This window comes from Leptodactylus fuscus, chromosome 10 (genome assembly GCF_031893055.1).
Source record: "Leptodactylus fuscus isolate aLepFus1 chromosome 10, aLepFus1.hap2, whole genome shotgun sequence".
NCBI classification, from domain to species: domain Eukaryota; kingdom Metazoa; phylum Chordata; class Amphibia; order Anura; family Leptodactylidae; genus Leptodactylus; species Leptodactylus fuscus.
In genome coordinates, this window is record NC_134274.1 from 21,389,064 (window position 1) to 21,411,203 (window position 22,140).

General features: G+C 40.4%; 2 protein-coding genes across 6 annotated transcripts; one reads left to right on the plus strand and one right to left on the minus strand.

Moving 5' to 3' along the window:
* Positions 1-514: 514 nt before the first annotated feature.
* LOC142182816 (uncharacterized) lies at positions 515-4,054 on the plus strand. Of its 5 annotated transcripts, XM_075257573.1 has the most exons (8): positions 515-604; positions 777-869; positions 1,343-1,435; positions 1,556-1,648; positions 1,863-1,961; positions 3,109-3,374; positions 3,454-3,650; positions 3,984-4,054. In XM_075257573.1, the coding sequence occupies exons 1-7, from the start codon at positions 541-543 to the stop codon at positions 3,640-3,642; spliced, it is 897 nt and encodes a 298-aa protein (XP_075113674.1). In that variant the 5' UTR covers positions 515-540; the 3' UTR covers positions 3,643-3,650; positions 3,984-4,054. The 5 variants fall into 5 exon arrangements, with proteins under 5 accessions (XP_075113674.1, XP_075113677.1, XP_075113676.1 ...); XM_075257576.1 differs by lacking the exon at positions 1,863-1,961; XM_075257575.1 differs by lacking the exon at positions 1,556-1,648.
* A 15,647-nt stretch (positions 4,055-19,701) lies between these two features.
* Positions 19,702-20,655, minus strand: LOC142219133 (olfactory receptor 5B21-like). The gene has a single exon (XM_075288099.1). It carries the CDS (start codon positions 20,653-20,655, stop codon positions 19,702-19,704), a length of 954 nt encoding a protein of 317 aa, XP_075144200.1.
* Positions 20,656-22,140: the final 1,485 nt, after the last annotated feature.

The following is a 22,140-nucleotide window of genomic DNA, read 5'->3' on the forward strand; positions in this document are numbered from 1 at the left end:
AAGTTAAATATCCCAATTTACTGATTTAATGCATCCAATATTACCGTATGATCCAGTCATCATACATTACATCATGAGGACAGAGCGCTGGATGTGAATGTGTTCTCTGCAAGCAATATGGTAAATATATATTTTATAGGCCTAAGGCTGAGGTTATGGATCACCTTACAAAAAGAGTAACACAAAATCCTAGTTTCCATGAATTTGCAATGTAATACATTGCCACATAAATGCAGCATTGAATGTGAATAGTATAATGGTACGTCTGTACATTTCTGGGCACTATCATATATACGCTCATCAGACTAGTTTTCCCAGTACATTTGTTCTTTACATCAAGATGATTTTTCAGACTTCATCTCCTTTCCCACCTGCTCACCTGTGCCTACAAATCAGAAAACCCTATTTACAAAAGGAGGGGCCAAAGGAGGACATATAGAGGAGCCGAAGGAGGACGTGACATATAGAGTGAGATTCTGTCCTCATCTTGGACATTTTTCTTCATTCTCCTTGGGAAGTTCACCTTCTAAGTCAGCAGAAATGAAATCCATCATCTTCCTTGTACTTGTGGCTCAAGCCTTCGCTGGGCCAACCACTAAACCCGGTAAGAATGTTGTACCATATATGAATGTGTGTGCGCTTGCCATAACATCATGTTACTAAGGATTCATATCAGATAAGATTAAGCATTATCAGAAATATTGTTAATTTTTTGGAAATTCTTGTTGCAAATGTTTAACAGGCATTTGAGGCTGGTATCTATTTATTTTTTCCAGCACAACCCCCTTATCTAACTTCCAAACCACCAGAAAGTCGTCCAACTACCAAACAAGTTCCACAAGTGCCAAGTTTGGCACCAACCAAGACTGGTAATCTTCTAAACTGCTGAGTATCAATATTATCATCCAGCGTGGCACAAATATACTTTGCATAGATGCCAGGTGCTTAGACATAGGCAAAGGTTATGTCATGTAGAACGGATATTACCCTAAATATATAGTAGAGTAAGTACCCTGACAAGAAGAAGAGTATGCAGAGGCAGGGGTATCTCCATGGAGGACTATTATAGCTCCACACAAAGCAGAAAAGTTATATGCTCATATACATAAGCCCTGACCACAAACCTTGCAATATTATGGCAGATCAGATGAAGGTTTATTAGAGATATTGTTCTGCATCGATTTGCAATTCTTAGATGGTTGATAGTAGCTTTTGCGAATTATTGTTACAAATATTCAACAGGTATCACCCCTTTCTCCACCAATTCTAATTAAGTCACAGGATAAAGAACTTGTTTTTTTTTTTTAATAAATAATAATAATAAAAAAAAAAAAAAAATCAGGACAACCCCCTTATATAACTTCCATACCAACAGAAAGTCGTCCAACTAGCAAACAAGTTCCACAAGTACCAAGTTTGGCACCACCTAAGACTGGTAATCTTCTAAACTGATAAGATGGCTGATAGTAGCTTTCTATGTATCTTTTGGAACTTTTTGTTACAAATTTTCAACAGGTATTTATAGCTGGTGTCTCATTATTTAAATTTTTTACAGGACAACCACCTTATATATCTTCCAAACCACCAGAAAATCGTCCAACTACCAAACAAGTTCCAACAGTACCAAGTTCGGCACCACCCAAGACTGGTAATCTTCTAAACTGCTAAGGATCAATATTATCATCAGAATAAGAATTAAAAACAAAAATTCACTTTTGATATTTATTTCAAAATTTTACTCTGTAGATGGGGGCCTAGGGCACCTTATGAAAGGGTTACAAAAAAGTTTTGTGAATGTGTTTGTTTTACAATATTTTGCTGTTATTTTGACAGATTGATTTCTGTTCTCAAAATTTTTGTAGCGGGACAAACACTACATAGTACCACTTCCAAACCAGAAAGTCATTCAACAACTCCCAGAAAAGTTCCAGAAGTATCAAGTGCAGCGCCACCCAAGACTGGTAATCCACAAGTACCTACATGATACAATGTGTTTTAGAGAGGTGTCAGGTGCTCGGGCATTGATATAATCTTATATACAATGGACGCTACTCAAAACATACAATAATTACCCCCATCCACCAGTTTTGCCTGTTTTAGGTCCCACATTGCGGGAAAACTCAGCTGTTTTTGTTGCAGATTTTGTTTTGCGGTCAGGAGCAGATTGAACAGAAGGGAAAAGTGTAAATGCCGAGGGTTTCCCTATAGTTATAATGGAAGCAGAAATTCCGTAGAACAAACCTCTGTGGACTTTCTGTGAAAAGCACAGTGGAAAAACTGTGATGCATTTCTGCAGTGGTTTTTCCCCACAGAGTTTTTTTTTTTACTGCAGCCTGATAGGTAGGGCCTTAGCCTTATCATTCCAAAAGGTGAAATTTTGCTCAAATTCTGCATCAAAGCTCAAAACTTGTCATGGTTTAAAAAGTTTTCTAAGACTATGGCTCCACGTAGTGGGCTACAGCCAAAACACTGTGGGAAAAACAGCAGTGGAAACACCTCTCGGTTTTTCCCACAGAGCTTTTCACAGAATGTCTTCAATGTTTCAATCATACCTATATGATAAAGCGCCAGTGTTTCTGTAGATATGATTGACATGCTGCGATTTCCAAAAATTCTATATTTTTGGAAAGCATAGTATTTCCACTACAGGTATTTTTCTGCAAGGCGTAGATGAGATTAGCTGGAATTCCATCCACTTTGCAGGGACTGTAAAACTCTGCAGATTTTGCAGCGATGTTTCTGCCAAGGCCAAACACTGACTTTTACGACAAGTGGTGTCCCACCCTAAGGCTAAGGCCCCACATTGCGGAAATGTAGCTCTTTTTTTGTTGCAGATTTTGTTGCAGTTTTTTGAGCCAAAGCCAAGAATGGCTACAAAAGGAATGGTAACTCTTTGAAAAGTTCTTATATTTCTCTCTTCTGCTCAATCCACTCCTTATTCTGGCTCAAAAAACCACAAGAAAATCTGGAACAAAAACCGCTGCATTTCTGCAACATGGGGCTTCAGCCTAAAAGTGATTCCTTTATATTGTTTTATCATGTTTGTTATAATTTGTGGGTTTTTAGTTTTATTTTTTAAATTTGTTACTTATTACTTGTAATACTCAGGTGGTCCACTTGCTCTTAAGACATCACATCCACCACCCATTGATCATGTCCATCTACCATCTACTGTACTACCTCCACGTGACATTACTTCCAAACCACCTAGTCCAGGCAGTCAGCCAATGACTCACAAAGTTACAGAAGTATCACATCCGGCACCACCTAAAGCTAGCAATCCTCCATTTACCAATGGCCCTAAGCCTTCCGGAAGTCCTTCAACATTTGGAAAACCACCTTCTGTTGGTACATCACAGGGCATCCCTGGACAGGTACAGCCTAAAAATAAGGTTAATATTGATTGTTTTAGATACTATATCTACTAAAGTCTCTACTAACATCTTACTACAGGTTACTAAACTTAGATACAAACGACATCTAAAAGGTTCTCAGAGCCATCCTACAGGGGCTCCGCATCAAACCCACAATCATGCACATCAAAGTCATGCAAGCCAACTTCCAAAAGTAACCCACCCAGCTGGTGGTGCCCATAAAGAACATGGTGAAGGCCAGAAGCCACAACCCTTTCATGGGAAGTAAAGACTATGGTAAGTTAGATTTCTTATAGTTATATAACTGCCACTCAAAAAATTCTCATAGTAGTGCATTGAGGACCTGTCACAACTTAATGCATTTTTATGTACAAGTTATCGGGCCCCCACTGATCTGACGATGATAGGTATAGGTCAACAAATTTCAATATCCTGGAAATTCCCTTTAAAATAAGTTCAAGAAATATAACCAGATTCATTCCCATGTTTGTAAATATTTGTGAAAGTGAATTTGTTGCATATAATTTTTTTTAACCAATTTATTATTTGTATTAAATCAGCAGCCATATCTAGCAACATCAACAATACAATATATATTTTGTTTTGCAGAAGGATGACACTAAGGACGATGGGATGGAAAATGTTCAGAATTTGCTCAAAAAAGTAAAATAAACATGGCGATGAAATAAAATATGATTCAAAGAAAATGTTTCGCTGAAGTTTTTCATAAGATAGACGTACAAAGTTGACACTGCCACTGAGGAAATATAAGACTACATGTGGCTGTTAATGGGGAATATTAAGGACAGTTTCCGAATCCTGAAAGAGAAAGATCTCTAATAGGTGGGCTCTCCATTCTGGTACATCAAAGACAGTCTAGAAGGATTCTGCTTTTATGACACTTGTCTAATAGGGCATGTAGACAAGGTTATATATATATATATATATATATATATATATATATATATATATATATATATATATATATATATATATATATATATATATATATATATATATAGTAGTGCAGCAACAAAGGAAGCAATACAAAAATAAATACCTGCCCGGCTCGGCTCTAACTAAACGTAAGCATAGTTTAACTCACCTAGAATATCAGAAATCTAAAAGCCAGTAGAATCATTCAGGACACAGCTCCAAAAATATGACCTCTCTGTTTGCTCTCTAACCAAGCTCTGCCCCCAGTCTGCTTCTGGAGCAACTTCTTAAGCCTCCTTGACGAGGAGACTCTCTGCAGCTGAGTCGCTGCTGGAACATCCCCAAAGTGTGGACTAGAGGGGGGTGGAATGACAGGTCCCACTACCAACCTACCTGTCATTCCTAAAAATCCAGCCCAGTGCTTAGCATTTACCAAAATGCTCAGCAGACGAAAGTCGTCTGCTGATAACAAACGTTCCTGGAGTTTTCTCATCACACCCACCTGAGTAGTCTGGGCGAGATGTACACCCCCTCCATTACCTGACCAGCCATCGGCTTACAATATATATATATATATATATATATATATATATATATATATATATATGTCACCCACCACCTGTACTGGGTCCAGGGGGCTCCCCAGGACAGAGCTGGCCCTTCTGATCAGCCTGTCAAGTCTTTTTCTGTCCCTGGTTGATATACTGCCACACCAAAAAAAATGGCTGAAGCAACTACAGAGAGTTGAAGGTCCAAAGAAATGCCCCTGGACTCCAAAGGCCCTCAGCCTCCTGAGCAGGTAGAGTCTGCTGTGACCCTTTCTGGGCAGCGCCTCCAGGTGATCAACCCAGTCCAGTTTATTATTGAGGAGTACACCCAGGTACTTATAGGTCTTGACTACCTCAATGCATGACCCTTACATCTCCACCGGGACCGGAGCACTTCTCTGTCTACTAAAGTCCACCACCATCTCCTTGGTCTTCCCAGCATTATACTTGAGGTGGTTCCGTTGACATCATTCTACAAAATCCCGGTTTAAGTCTCTGTACTCCCTATCACCCCATCAGTGATAAGGCCTACTATTGCGGAGTCTTCAGAGGATTTTTGCAGGTAACAGCTAGATGAGTTGCACCTAAAGTCTGTAGTGTACAGTGTGAAGAGAAATGGGGCAAGAACTGTACCTTGTGGTGCCCCTGTACTACAGATCACAGTGCCCGACATACGGTCCCTGGCTCTCACATCCTGTGGTGTGTTTGTGAGGTAGTTGAGTATCCAGTTCTGCCATATGAGCTATAACCAAGTAATACAGCATGTCCCCGTACTACAGATCAGTGTCAAGACACACAATTCTCTTTTGTTATATTATATATACAGTATATGTTATATATAATAATACATTTTATTTATATAGCGCCAACATATTCCGCAGCGCTGTACAATTTGTAGGGTTCAAATACAGACAGATACATTACAAAGAAAATCATTTCACACAATGGGACTGAGGGCCCTGCTCAAAAGAGCTTACAATCTATGAGGTAGAGGGGGTGACACAAGAGGTAGCAGGGGCGGTATTACTTATATAGAGGTCAGACACTTTTGTAACAGAGGTGACTGTCATTACACAAACATAAGACTTTATGAGCCGTCACCAGTCGTGTCCTGTAACATGTGGATGGAGCTTGGACCTATAAAGTTATCCTGAGATGACATCATATCATGTGGGGTAATGTGGGAGCAGGGACAGAGGAGGGTTAAGGGTTTACGTTAGACATTGTGATAGGCTTGTCTGAAAAGATGCGTCTTTAGTTTGCGTTTGAAACTGTAGAAATTGGGAGTTAATCTGATTGTCCGGGGTAGAGCATTCCAGAGAAGTGGTGCAGCTCGGGAGAAGTCTTGTATACGAGCGTGGGAGGTTCTGATAATAGAGGATGTAAGTGTTAGGTCATTGAGTGAGCGGAGAGCACGGGTTGGGCGGTAGACAGAGATGAGGGAGCAAATGTAGGGAGGTGCGGCATTATGGAGAGCCTTGTGGATGAGAGTGATAACTTTATATTTTATTCTATATTGAATAGGCAGACAATATATTACATATATTTTATATAATCTAGTCATAAGAATGATTTGGATTAGGGAATATTAACTATTAATATAATAATAACAATAATGATAATAAAAATATTCATGACAGTCAACAAAAACAGAAGCAGTGGGGTCAGGTTATCAATTAAACTGTAGGTGCAGCAGCCTCCATCACACTCCCAGTCCACTGGAGAGGGGCTAGATATACAGTCCTATGAAAAAGTTTGGGCACCCCTATTAATCTTAATCATTTTTAGTTCTAAATATTTTGGTGTTTGCAACAGCCATTTCAGTTTGATATATCTAATAACTGATGGACACAGTAATATTTCAGGATTGAAATGAGGTTTATTGTACTAACAGAAAATGCGCAATATGCATTAAACCAAAATTTGACCGGTGCAAAAATATGGGCACCTCAACAGAAAAGTGACATTAATATTTAGTACATCCTCCTTTTGCAAAGATAACAGCCTCTAGTCGCTTCCTGTAGCTTTTAATCAGTTCCTGGATCCTGGATGAAGGTATTTTGGACCATTTCTTTCTACAAAACAATTCAAGTTCAGTTAAGTTAGATGGTCGCCGAACATGGACAGCCCGCTCTCAAATGATCTGAAAACAAAGATTGTTCAACATAGTTGTTCAGGGGAAGGATACAAAACGTTGTCTCAGAGATTTAACCTGTCAGTTTCCACTGTGAGGAACATAGTAAGGAAATGGAAGACCACAGGGACAGTTCTTGTTAAGCCCAGAAGTGGCAGGCCAAGAAAAATATCAGAAAGACAGAGAAGAAGAATGGTGAGAACAGTCAAGGACAATCCACAGACCACCTCCAAAGAGCTGCAGCATCATCTTGCTGCAGATGGTGTCACTGTGCATCAGTCAGCAACACAGCGCACTTTGCACAAATAGAAGCTGTATGGGAGAGTGATGAGAAAGAAGCCGTTTCTGCACGTACGCCACAAATAGAGTTGCCTGAGGTATGAAAAAGCACATTTGGACAAGGCAGCTTCATTTTGGAAACAAAGATTGAGTTGTTTGGTTATAAAAAAAGGCGTTATGCATGGCGTCCAAAAAGAAACAGCATTCCAAGAAAAACACTTGCTACCCACTGTAAAATTTGGTGGAGGTTCCATCATGCTTTGGGGCTGTGTGGCCAATGCCGGCACCGGGAATCTTGTTAAAGTTGAGGGTCGCATGGATTCCACTCAGTATCAGCAGATTCTTGAGAATAATGTTCAAGAATCAGTGACGAAGTTGAAGTTACGCCGGGGATGGATATTTCAGCAAGACAATGATCCAAAACACCGCTCCAAATCCTCAGGCATTCATGCAGAGGAACAATTACAATGTTCTGGAATGGCCATCCCAGTCCCCAGACCTGAATATCATTGAACATCTGTGGGATGATTTGAAGCGGGCTGTCCATGCTCGGCGACCATCTAACTTAACTGAACTTGAATTGTTTGTCCAAAATACCTTTATCCAGGATCCAGGAACTGATTAAAAGCTACAGGAACCGACTAGAGGATGTTATCTTTGCAAAAGGAGGATCTACTAAATATTAATGTCACTTTTCTGTTGAGGTGCCCATACTTTTGCACCGGTCAAATTTTGGTTTAATGCATATTGCGCATTTTCTGTTAGTACAATAAATCTCATTTCAATCCTGAAATATTACTGTGTCCATCAGTTATTAGATATATCAAACTGAAATGGCTGTTGCAAACACCAAAATATTTAGAACTAAAAATGATTAAGATTAATAGGGGTGCCCAAACTTTTTCATAGGACTGTATGTTAATGAAATAACAAATTTCTCTTCAGCGACCTCCTAATTGGCCATACCAATCACGTGGGATGCAGGAGGAATGAAGCACGGTCTGCGACCAAACAGGTACTCTGGGGACAGGAGAGTTTTTTTTTTTTTCATGTGGTTTTCTTTGTGAAATGTTCCAAAAAATTTCAGGTCCGGAAGAAATTTTGGGATGTCCGCCAGTCATGAAGAAAATTATTGTCAGTGGCCTAATAAAAATTACCTTTACAGACATTAATGGAGACAAAAATAGATTTTTGGTAATATCTGTTGTAGGTGCATTAGTTACAGTAATTGACCTATAGTAGTTCAACTATTTCCTTCTTCCATATGGAAGTTCATCAGAATAACCTTTCAGTGCACACAGTAGATGATGAAACTACACATGCTGTAATCCTAATCCTGAGAAGTGTACCTACACGGGTGTAACCTCAAACAGTGAGATGTGTAAAACCATGTAATTAGACACCAAGACAATGGTAAGGAAAAGCCTAATAATAGTTAATAGGAATAATGCTTACTAAATATAGCCTATTTATGGAATGAAACATAATCTTCTGGATAGTCATTTCCCATTGTAAGAAAATCAAGTCATTAATATACGCAAACACTGTCAAGTTCTTATTTTAAGACCTGAGAAGATCACCAGGCACCTACAAACAATGACACAATGGTCAGATGTAAAGGTTGAGAGGATCTAAGAACAGCATGACACAGGGGCATACACAGATGAGTCTGTGCTCCATAATTTCCAATATCTCAGAATCCAACAGTAATATTTATTCATGAAGGTCATTAGTATATATGAGAGAACTTACTATGGGGTCTCTTCAGGTAGGTGGAGGCTCAGGGGAGTAATTATAAAAAAAAAAAAAAAAAAAATTATACTCAACTTCCGTTACCTCTCTTGGTCCTCCTCATGACATCTGGCACTTTCCTTGTGACATCTGGGACTCTTCTATGACGTCATCAGCCTGAGGGCCTGAGGCTTGTGATTGGGCCACCAGTGGTCTTAGGAGCACACTGAACATCATGAAGTCATGATGAGCCCAGGTCACTGCTGAGGCCCAATTACAGACCTTAGCACTGAGCCAGGCCAATAACATACACAGAACGGTACCAGAGACCACGAGGAGGCCCAAGAGAGGTAAGAGAAGGTGAGTATAGATGTTGTTTTATTTCTGCCACCTCCCCTGAGACCTCAGAGTATAATGTGGGGGACATTTTAGTTAGCCCGAAATGAATGCCCATTTGTTTAATTTCATATAAAACCCAAACAATTTGGAATATTTGTTGTGACCCAATTTGTCTATCTCTAGTCATTAAGCATTTACCAATCTAATAGTCAGTAGAAAGTTAAATTAGTGACCTACTGGTACAGTGGACACTACTATCCTTAAGAGCACACAATCTAAATGAGAATGTGGATAGAGATAGTAGGTGAGGTTACAAGCGATTCAGATGGTGGGCTGGTTGCAGTGGGGTTATTGAAGAGTGTAAGCTTCCCTGAAGTGGTGGTCCTTTTAGAGGTTGTGATTGTCAGGGCCAGCCTGAACCGTAATGTAACGTAGGTTACGTGTGGGGCCACAGTGTTAGTTTTTTAAGCTCTATTCACTAGGCAATATAATTGACAAAGGATTGCAGAGTTGACGATGGACTGAGTAAATGCAAGACAATTTTCTGAGAGACCATAGAGAAGGGTGTTGCAGTAGTCTAAGCAGGAGATGATGGCAGGAGAGCATGGAACAGCATTTTTGTAGTTTCAGAGATGAGGAAAGAGTGGATTCAATTAATGTTTTTGGGTTAGAGGCTGCAGGAGGTATTGAATATAAGGTTTGAAAACAAGACAGAGTCAAATTTTACCTGAAGGTAACAGGCTTGTGGGACTGAGGTAAGTGTGGTGCCATTAATTTAGATAGATAGATAGATCAATCGATAGACAGATAGAGTAAAAGGACTGCATGAGGTAGGGGGGAAGACGATGAATTCCATATTGAGTTTGAGATGCAAAAAGGTGGCTATGGTTGGTACACACTTTAAAACTGTGGACGGTAGACTGGTGATGTCTAGGCCAGAGAGATAAATTTGAGTGTCGTTAGTGTAATAGTTGTATTGAAAACCATGGGACTCTATAAGTTGGCCAGCTTACCACAGGACAGTATGAAGTGAAGCGTCAGCGACCCCCACCATCATACATACTATAATGCTTGGAGTCCCTCTCTTCAAGCATAATATACAGGCCAAGAGATTCAGCATTGACATGGACCATTTTTCATGTCGAAGACTCGGTAGTGTGAAAACAGCCTTAAACTGTGGTTTCTTATATCGTATGAGAAACCATAAGTGACAATAAAGCAATGAAACAGTGGTAGAGTTAAGCTGGGATCTACGGTGCTTAAGAGCTTCTTAAATCTTAAGAGAGTGATGATAAGAGGATGATGGGAGATATATTCAACTGCATTTGGGAAGTGAAAAGTTTTTTTTTTTCAAACAATACACTGAAGACCTTTTTATAGAATGATCGCGCGTAGGGTGAGGTTATGGATATTATTACAATAGAAGAAGCAAGAAATCCTGGTTTCCATCAATTTACAACTTAATACCTTGTTACGTAAATGCAGCATTGAATGTGAACAATGTGATGCTGTTACATCTCCTGGACAATCTCATATATACACTCACATGACTCTTTTCCTAGTGCATTTGTTCTATTCATTAAAATGATTCTACAGACTCACCCTCTCCTCTCCCACCTACTCACAAATGACTACAAATCAGAAAGCCCCATATCTAAGAGGAGGAGCAGAAGAAGGGCTTTAAATATAGAGTGAGGTTCTGGTGTCATCCTAGACATCATTGTTCCTTCTCTTTGGAAGGACACATAGAAGCTTTCAGGAAACATGAAGTACTTCATCGTCCTAGCCCTAGTGGTTCAAGCCTTTGCTGGGCCAACCTCTAAACCAGGTAAGAATCTTTTCATATGTATGAATATATTCTCTTCTGATACAGTATTACTGATGCAAATATTGATAAAGAATATTGATGGGTTTATCATAAAATTGAATTACTAAAGGTTCATACCCACAGGAGAGCTATGCGCTCAGGGTTTGCCCTGCACTCCCTACCCACCCAGCCTCTGTCTGCTGTCACACAAGCATCGTCAGATGCCTTATGTACAGATATGTTCTTTCCTAAAACTAACGCTTTTATAGGAGAATACTTACAAACATATGGAATCTGATGGAACAAGCCTCAAATTTATTCTGCACATATCTGACAGTAAAGAGATCTGCAAGAAATCAGGGTCATGCAGAGGTACAATAAAGACCTCAAGTTCCACCAAGGAGCCTATTATTTCCTCACACAAAACAGAAAAAGTTATATGACCAATTGCAAGAACCCTAAAGCTGGCCTCAGATCTAGCAATGTTATGGGATATCATATTTTTGCTAAGGCCCCCTACATTGTGTAGAGTGTAATAGACCTAGATGTTCTACTATGGATTCTAGGAAAGGAATATTCAAGTTTTCCTTAATGGAAAAAGGTAAACCTACTCTAGCGCCATCTTTTAGAAGGAAGCCTACCACAGGCCAATGGCTGGTTTTCTATGAAACCTGGAGACATTGTCTGGGATTAAAGTCAAACCAGGACATATTTTCTAAAAGTAAAAGAGACCCAAAGCAAAGCAGTGCAAAGCAGGGAACTGCTTTCCATTATGGAAAAACAATATTCAGATCCAAATTCCAAATTTTTAACATATATTTGTAAATGGGATTTGATTTTCTTTTCAAAATTGTAGTAAGGACCCGTTCCCACGGAGTAACGCGGCGCTCACGCTGACACATAAACACGTGTCAGAGTGAGCGCTTCACAATAGAATTCCATTGACTTCAATGGGTGCCGTCTTACTACTCATTGAAATCAATGGGAGGCGTTTTAACCCATTGATTTCAATGTGTTACACGCGTTAAACAGAACCCATTGAAGTCAATGGGATTCTGTTTTGAAGCGTTTACGTGTCAGAATGAGCATGGGAACGGGCCCTAACAGAGTAACTCCCTCAGATTTCTTCCAAACCACATGATCCAGGCAGTTATCTGACAACCCAAAGAGTTCCAGAAATATTAAGTTGAACACCATCCATGACTAGTCATCTTCCAAACCTGCATGTACCAATTGCTCAGATATTGATGTTTTTGTCATACATAATTTACAGTATAAGGAAAAAGTTTGTTTTTGTACCGTGTTAGCCAGTGGTTATGAAATATAAAAAAAAAGACTTGCAAGTTTTTTTTTTTTTTTTTTTTATAATTTACAGTAATAATTAAGGGGATATTGTCACTACTTAGGGAGTGACAGTATCCCCTTAACCCTGTCTAAGCCTCTCACCTCTACCAGGTTATAGTCCTCTCTACATTGAGCTGATGAGATGCAAGTACATCGAAACGGCCGTCCTCGATTGAGAGACTATACCTGGTAATAATTAGAGATGAGCGAACACTAAAATGTTCGAGGTTCGAAATTCGATTCGAACAGCCGCTCACTGTTCGAGTGTTCGAATGGGTTTCGAACCCCATTATAGTCTATGGGGAACATAAACTCGTTAAGGGGGAAACCCAAATTCGTGTCTGGAGGGTCACCAAGTCCACTATGACACCCCAGGAAATGATACCAACACCCTGGAATGACACTGGGACAGCAGGGGAAGCATGTCTGGGGGCATAAAAGTCACTTTATTTCACGGAAATCCCTGTCAGTTTGCGATTTTCGCAAGCTAACTTTTCCCCATAGAAATGCATTGGCCAGTGCTGATTGGCCAGAGTGCGGAACTCGACCAATCAGCGCTGGCTCTGCTGGAGGAGGCGGAGTCTAAGATCGCTCCACACCAGTCTCCATTCAGGTCCGACCTTAGACTCCGCCTCCTCCAGCAGAGCCAGCGCTGATTGGCCGAATTCCGTACTCTGGCCAATCAGCACTGGCTAATGCATTGTATTGGCGGGATGAAGCAGTGCTGAATGTGTGTGCTTAGCACACACATTCAGCTCTACTTCATCGGGCTAATAGAATGCATTGGCCAATCAGCGCTGGCCAATGCATTCTATTAGCTTGATGAAGCAGAGTGTGCACAAGGGTTCAAGCGCACCCTCGGCTCTGATGTAGCAGAGCCGAGGGTGCACAAGGGTTCAAGCGCACCCTCGGCTCTGATGTAGCAGAGCCGAGGCTGCACAAGGGTTCAAGCGCACCCTCGGCTCTGATGTAGCAGAGCTGAGGGTGCACAAGGGTTCAAGTGCACCCTCGGCTCTGCTACATCAGAGCCGAGGGTGCGCTTGAACCCTTGTGCACACTCTGCTTCATCAAGCTAATAGAATGCATTGGCCAGCGCTGATTGGCCAATGCATTCTATTAGCCCGATGAAGTAGACTGAATGTGTGTGCTAAGCACACACATTCAGCACTGCTTCATCACGCCAATAGAATGCATTGGCCAGCACTGATTGGCCAGAGTACGGAATTCGGCCAATCAGCGCTGGCCAATGCATCCCTATGGGAAAAAGTTTATCTCACAAAAATCACAATTACACACCCAATAGAGCCCCAAAAAGTTATTTTTAATAACATTCCCCCCTAAATAAAGGTTATCCCTAGCTATCCCTGCCTGTACAGCTATCCCTGTCTCATAGTCACAAAGTTCACATTCTCATATGACCCAGATTTGAAATCCACTATTCGTCTAAAATGGAGGTCACCTGATTTCGGCAGCCAATGACTTTTTCCAATTTTTTTCAATGCCCCCGGTGTCGTAGTTCCTGTCCCAGGTGGGAGGGGAATCGAATTTTGGCGCACTTTACCACGCGGTGTTCGATTCGATTCGAACATGGCGAACACCCTGATATCCGATCGAACATGTGTTCGATAGAACACTGCTCGCTCATCTCTAGTAATAATCCCAGCGTCATTGCAAAACAAAGGCCTCTTGGAAGGTCGAGCATGATGCAAAAGGGAGCAGCCTTTATTGGGTTATTTAACTGGAGTTCTGTCTTCCTAACTACATCAGGGAAGACAGGCTTGCACATTCCAGTGAGCGCCCTCTATTGGTTCGCAACACTGAGGCAGCAGCAGCTGACTTCCTAATTACATCATGGAAGACAGATTTGCATATTCTTCCCATGGTCCAGTAATAATTAGACATGGGCGAGCCAACTCATACTGAGACGGATTTGACCTGAATACTCTAAATTGTTTTTTTTTTGTGAAATAGTACAGATGGAGATTTGTCCCAGGTGAACTAAATTGGCCACTGCCTTATACTCTGGAGTCTCTTCAGACTCTGGAGCAGTGATTCCCTAAGTGGTCTAATTGGACCCCCAAGGATCCACGGGATACTGGACGGAGGTCTACACTGGATCTAATCTTCACATTTTTTGACAAGTTTGGGAATATGGTAGAAATGTAATAGCAGGGGGTCCACCGAAACCAGTCAAATTTGAAAGTGGTCTACGAGAAAAAAAGTTTGGGAACCTCTGCTCTAGAGTATAATAGGTGGATGGAGGCCCAATTTATACTCAATTTACATTACTTCTTTTGGGCCCCCTTGCAGTGTATGGCATTCTCCAGTGACATCATGCACCCAGGTCACGCTGAGGCCCAATCAGGCCTCAGCAGTGACCCAGGGGACATGACTTCTCAAGAGATGTCACCAAGGAGGAGGAGGAGTGCTGGATGTCACAAATAGCCTAAAAGAGGTAACAGAAGAGGAGTACAAATTTTTGTATTTTTTACACCTCCCCTGGACCTCCAACTATTATACTATACACTCACCGGCCACTTTATTAGGTACACCATGCTAGTAACGGGTTGGACCCCCTTTTGCCTTCAGAACTGCCTCAATTCTTCGTGGCATAGATTCAACAAGGTGCTGGAAGCATTCCTCAGAGATTTTGGTCCATATTGACATGATGGCATCACACAGTTGCCGCAGATTTGTCGGCTGCACATCCATGATGCGAATCTCCCGTTCCACCACATCCCAAAGATGCTTTATTGGATTGAGATCTGGTGACTGTGGAGGCCATTGGAGTACAGTGAACTCATTGTCATGTTCAAGAAACCAGTCTGAGATGATTCCAGCTTTATGACATGGCATTGCATTATCCTGCTGAAAGTAGCCATCAGATGTTGGGTACATTGTGGTCATAAAGGGATGGACATGGTCAGCAACAATACTCAGGTAGGCTTTGGCGTTACAACGATGCTCAATTGGTACCAAGGGGCCCAAAGAGTGCCAAGAAAATATTCCCCACACCATGACACCACCACCACCAGCCTGAACCGTTGATACAAGGCAGGATGGATCCACGCTTTCATGTTGTTGACGCCAAATTCTGACCCTACCATCCGAATGTCGCAGCAGAAATCGAGACTCATCAGACCAGGCAACGTTTTTCAATCTTCAATTGTCCAATTTCGATGAGCTTGTGCAAATTGTAGCCTCAGTTTCCTGTTCTTAGCTGAAAGGAGTGGCACCCGGTGTGGTCTTCTGCTGCTGTAGCCCATCTGCCTCAAAGTTCGACGTACTGTGCGTTCAGAGATGCTCTTCTGGCTACCTTGGTTGTAACGGGTGGCTATTTGAGCCACTGTTGCCTTTCTATCAGCTCGAACCAGTCTGGCCATTCTCCTCTGACCTCTGGCATCAACAACGCATTTCCGCCCACAGAACTGCCGCTCACTGGATGTTTTTTCTTTTTCGGACCATTCTCTGTAAACCCTAGAGATGGTTGTGCGTGAAAATCCCAGTAGATCAGCAGTTTCTGAAATACTCAGACCAGCCGTTCTGGCACCAACAACCATGCCACGTTCAAAGGCACTCAAATCACCTTTCTTCCCCATACTGATGCTCGGTTTGAACTGCAGGAGATTGTCTTGACCATGTCTACATGCCTAAATGCACTGAGTTGCCGCCATGTGATTGGCTGATTAGAAATTAAGTCTTAACGAGCAGTTGGACAGGTGTACCTAATAAAGTGGCCGGTGAGTGTATATACTGAAGAGACTTCCAAGAATAATAATGTCACTTTGCTCTTAACTACATGCACAAGGTTTTTAGTGTCTTAAAATACATAACGGTAAAAAGGTTGGTTTTTATTTACATTTGGTGAATGCAGATTGATATCCAATGGAGGGCGTTGCATCTAGTCGTTTATTGTCTATTGCTCTCATTCTGCAATGGATAATATTAAATTATTAAAATATATAATATTAATTATGATAGTTTAAACTTATCCTTAGACACAATAGCCAGTTGCTTTACAGTTTCTACCAAAACAGTTGTGTCTAATAGTTAAAAAAAATTACATCAGTTCCAGCTCTGACTCATAAGAAAGTGTCTTGTTCCCTGCAAAATGGAAATGGAAATTTTTTAAAAAGAGAATAAGAAATATATTAAAAAGAAATTACCCCCTAGAATTTAGCATTCTAAAATGTATTTTTGATCATGGTTTGCATAATGGCCAGCTCTTCCTTAGGCCACACGTGAAAAAACTGTCTTTTTAGTCGCAGATTTTGCTGTGGCTTTTCAGTCAAAGGTGTGTCAGTATCTGGGGGTGCTGGGTGGTTGGCATAGACATCGACTCCAAGGTAACAGTCGAAATGTTGAGATTTATTCAGTCCAACAAACAGTGGTCCATGCAGCAACAAAGTAAAGTACAAAATAAACATCTGCCCATCTGGGTTCTAACTAACTAAAGTTGGTTGCCTCACCTACAATAGAAACCAGTTCAAATAGTCAGGAACCTGTTAGGTAGTAACAACCTCCTTGGTGGCTTTCCAGCCAAGCTCTGACAAAGTCTGTTCTCCCAGCAGACTTCTTATACAATACCTTGCTAACAAGGCCAAACCCGAGACAGCTGGGTTGCCCCCTGAGCATCCACAAGGTGTGGACTGGAGGGGATGGGAATGACAAGTCTCACGACCAACCTACCTGCCATTCCCTAAAATTCCAGCCCAGTGCACGGCACTTAAAAAATGCTCAGCAGACAAAGTTGTCGGCTGAAAAAAAACTTTTCTGGATTTTTCTCAACTCACTCACCTGAGCAGTCTGGGTGAGATGTACACCCCTCCAGTACTTTACCAGCCATCAGCTTACAGGTGGCATTAGAGGGAAACATATCGGAAGTTCTTATTTTTCTCCCTTATGCCATTCCTGGCTTTGGCTAAAAATAAAAGCAGAAAAATCTACAGAAAAAGCTTTTCTGCAAAATGCAGCCTCAACCTTAGTCAGTTTTTTTTTTTTAAAAAAAAAGAAGTTGTGTAGATGTGTTTGCTTGATAATGTTGTTTTATAATTTGCAGATATATCTTCAGATTTAACTTTAAATTGTATGTGTGTTTTGGGATTTATTTTTACACCTTTTTAAATAGTATTTTGTAACACCTAGGTGTTCCACTTGTTCCAAAAACATCACATCCGCCATCCAATGGCAAAGTCCATCCATCAGGACTACCCCCAAAAGGTATCCCTTCCAGACCACCTACTCCAGGCAGTCAACTAGCTACTCAGAAAGTTCCAGAAATATTACGGCCAGAACCACCTAAGATGAGCAATCTTCCATCTACCAATGGCCCTAGACCTGCTGGAGGTTTTTCAACCCCTGGCAAACCACCTGCTGTGAGTACATTACAGGGTAAAACTGGACAGATACAATCGATAACTAAGGTTAATAGTGATTGCTATAGATCCTAAAGCTACTAAAGTCTCTGCTATCTTTTTTAGGATATTAAATCTCGATCCAAGCGGCATCTGAAAGATTCTGGCAGTCATCCCAGAGGAGCTCCACATCAAGACCACACTCTTCACGCAGATCAACATCTTTCTCATGTTACCAAACTGAGACCCAAACGACATATGAAAGACTCGAGCATTCATCCCACAGGAGCGCCACATCAAGACCACACACTTCATGCAGATCAACATCTTTCTCATGTTACCAAACTGAGACCCAAACGACATATGAAAGACTCGAGCATTCATCCCACAGGAGCTCCACATCAAGACCACACACTTCACGCAGATCAACATCTTTCTCATGTTACCAAACTGAGACCCAAACGACATATGAAAGACTTGAGCATTCATCCCACAGGAGCGCCACATCAAGACCACACACTTCATGCAGATCAACATCTTTTTCATGTTACCAAACTGAGACCCAAACGACATATGAAAGACTCGAGCATTCATCCCACAGGAGCTCCACATCAAGACCACACTCTTCACGCAGATCAACATCTTTCTCATGTTACTAAACTTAGACCCAAACGACATATGAAAGGTTCGGTCAGTCATCCTACAGGAGCTCCACATCAAAGTCACACTCCTCATACACATCAAAGTGCAGCAAGTCACTCTTCAAAAGTTATCCACCCAGCAAATATTACCCCCCAAAAACATGGTCAAGGCAAGGAACCACAACACTCCCATGGGAAGTAAAGAACGGAGTAAGTTATATTTCTTAACCATCCTCAAGTTGACGTTTTTTTTTTTTTTTTTTTTTTTTTAATTCTTATAACAGTGCATCCAGGGGATATGGGAATGTTAAAAGTATAATAAAAAAGGGGGAAAAAATAGCACCATATATTTAAAATTACAAATATTGTATTTATCCCCTTAAAGAGCATCTATTTTGCGCCTTGAGAAAGCAACCAATTTTTTTGTTTTTATTTCTTCATGACTGACTCATTGTGTTCTAAGAGCAAAATTTATTTTTAGGTTTTCAATTTTTGCAAGATTTATTTTTAATTTCACAATTTTGGAGTACATATAATGTTTTAAGAAAGGATACTACATTGTTATGGGGTTAGATAGTTGAAAAACAACAATTTTCCTCTTTTTAGGGTTTTTGGTTTACAGGGTTTTTATATAGGGTTTAATATTTTTCTACTTTTGCACAATTGAAGTACTTAAAAATATATCTGTCTCCCTCGGTGATATTAGCTGTGTAAGATGAGAGACTCCCACTGATCTATCCTAAGGACATCAGTATTAATATCCTGGAAAATAATTTAAAAATAAATTCAAAGCATGGAATATAATCAGATTTATCCCAATTACTAAAAGTGAATTTGGTAATGAGAACTATTTATGTCAATATATTATTTATTACTGTTAATTATTGTATTATTTTTTATTACGTTATTATTTATTACTATTGTTTTGCTTTGCAGATGGATGACTACAGAGAGGCTACAGAGTTACAAATTTTTACAATGTCCCCATAAACTAGATGTCAAGGAATTAAAATGCAATTAAAATAAAATGTTTCCGCAAAGCTTTATCTTTCATATGACTTTTTTGCAAAAATAGGGAATTATCAGACCTACACAATGCGAAGTCATAAAAATTAGGCAGATATAGTATGTGGGTCCCTTCAGGTGTCACCCTTTTAAGAACAGCCTTGTTTTTCCAATCTCATTCAACCCCTATAAAATACACCTTCCAGGACTCAGTGCATAATAAACATCTTAGACCCATGATGAACTTTATTACAAAGTTTCCAAAATGCCCTTTTCACTTCTTTGTTCTGCAGACTGTAAATGAAAGGGTTCAGCGTGGGGATAAGAGCTATATACAGTACAGAGAAATATTTATCATATTCCAGAGAGGACACCGATGCTGGGCGGACATAGATGGAAATCATAGTGCCATAGAACAAAGTAACGGCTGTAATGTGGGAAGTGCATGTAGAGAAAGCCTTCTTCCTTCCTTCTGTAGACTTAATCTTCAGTATAGTATTAAGAATATACACATAAGAGATTAATGTTAACATAAAAGAGCTCATGCCAATTAATAAGCATTCTGCAAATATAACTCTTTCGATGTTGTCGGTGTTGCTGCAGGAAAGCGTCAGTAAGGCTCGGAGATCGCAGGAAAAGTGATTGATAGCGTTAGACTTGCAGAAGTCAAACAATGACACAAACAATGAAAATATCGAATCGATAAAACCTACAATCCAAGAAGCTCCTGACAGTAAAAAACATACAGATCTGCTCATGACCATGGGATAGCGTAAAGGGTTACAAATAGCTACATACCGATCATAAGCCATGGCTGTGAGAAGAAGAAATTCAGTGCTAGCGAAAGACACAAAAAAATAAAGTTGAATAAAGCAGCCTGGAAAAGATATGGACTTGTCCCCGGTGAAATAATTGGCTAATGTTTTAGGTACAGTAACGGAAGTGTAAGTGATGTCAACTACAGACAGATTACTCAGAAGGAAATACATAGGTTTATGGAGGTTCTGCTCAAACTGGATGAGGATGATAATAAGGAGGTTGCCAAAAATAGTGAGGAGATACATAAGAATAAATGCAAAGATAAGAAAGCTCTCAAGATGTGGGAGATCGGAGAAGGCAACGAGGATAAATTCAGGAGGAGATGTTATGTTATTATAGCCCATGCCTGATAGACATTATTAATTCTGAGCAGTATAATAGCAACAATCCGGTATTATAGCAGAAGAAATAAGATTTCTGTAAATGGACTGAACAATGAGGTATTAACCAGGAGGTTTCACTTGAGACTCTTGTACTCCAATGCAAAATATAAGACAGGATTTCTTAATAATGGTAATAGGAAAAACAGCAAAATAAAAAGCTGTAGGGTCATTACAAGAAATGAGCCTTTAGATTCGATACATGATTTTATATTAGAGAATTTGAATGTCGGGGGACTTTGGGGTATTACTCAGCTGAGGACAACTCACGTGAGGCTTATTAGATCTAATTCTCTTATTAATGTAAGTGGTAAACAAATCATAAACATAACATAATAGCCCAATGATAATATGAGTAGAAATTGCCCCACTAGGCATTCCTGTGACAGAATTAGAGATGGGGGAACCTCTCAAGATTCAAATCTTTTTGATTTCTGGTGGTTCAGTTTTGGATAAAATAAGTTTGGCATTGACCAGAGCTTAAATCGGCATAAAGCATAATGTATAACAAGGTCATGGCACCTAGGAACCTATCTATCCAATATTTAGCGCTCTAAGGCAAACACAGATGAAGTTATATCAAAGTAAAAACGTTATGTATGTCTATGTGTTACGGTCAGCAGGATATATTAAAAAAAAAAAAAACTAAAAGAAATAATATTGTGCGGAGCCCTCTGGACTCTGACTGTTAAACACCCAAGTGTGAATACGGCTGGCAGTTAGGGTCACTGCCAGCTACACAAAATTAACAGGGTGTGCTCTACTAATGGCATTGCTATCTCAGGGGTAAATTACTAGCTAGGCCAACTAAATGTTATTCAGGCTGGAACCCATGGACACACACACATATCATTTCAGGTTTGAGATTTGATCTTAGAGCTCCAGGTGTCCAGACCAGCCCCCTTATATAGGCAAGGGGCGGTCACAAGCAAATAGCTCAGCTGCCCACACCCGAGCGTCCATTGGTCGACACCTATGTCGGTCAAACAGTCGACCACGCCCGGCTGTTGCAAGGCAGGTTTACCCTTGCAATGCTGGAACGTGCAGAGGAACAGGCAGCAATGCCCATATCATGGCCGTAGCTACTGCGCAATCCTAACACTATTTAAAGCAATAAAAGACCAGAGTTAGTGTTGCTGTTGCCACCCACATTCCTATTCTTAGTAGGAGTGTTTTATCCTCTTCTTCTTTGCACATTGCTTAATTATAATAGTGATTGGAAACAATTCTGACAATGTGTGTAGTTCTATTGTTTTTACAATAAACTATAAAAAAAAAAAAAAAGGAAGTAAACCACTAAAAGGGTGACCTGGTGTTACGGTTCTGTGTGCAAATATAAAAAATAGTATTTTTTAACCATGGAACCGCTAGACTGCAGGTCACTGCAGTGAGGGCCACAAGTCTCTGGGGCGGCGGTGTGTCTGGACAAGCTGCAGTACTGCGTTAGTG

What these genes read in the sequence shown, in the direction of transcription:
- LOC142182816 (XM_075257573.1), top strand. Translation starts at nt 541, where the DNA reads ATGAAATCCATCATCTTCCTTGTACTTGTGGCTCAAGCCTTCGCTGGG. An exon ending in TGCAGCGCCACCCAAGACTG is followed by an intron (nt 1,962 to 3,108) that starts GTAATCCACAAG and finishes TGTAATACTCAG; the next exon opens with GTGGTCCACTTGCTCTTAAG. An exon ending in CACAGGGCATCCCTGGACAG is followed by an intron (nt 3,375 to 3,453) that starts GTACAGCCTAAA and finishes ATCTTACTACAG; the next exon opens with GTTACTAAACTTAGATACAA.
- LOC142219133 (XM_075288099.1), bottom strand. Translation starts at nt 20,655, where the DNA reads ATGGGCTATAATAACATAACATCTCCTCCTGAATTTATCCTCGTTGCC.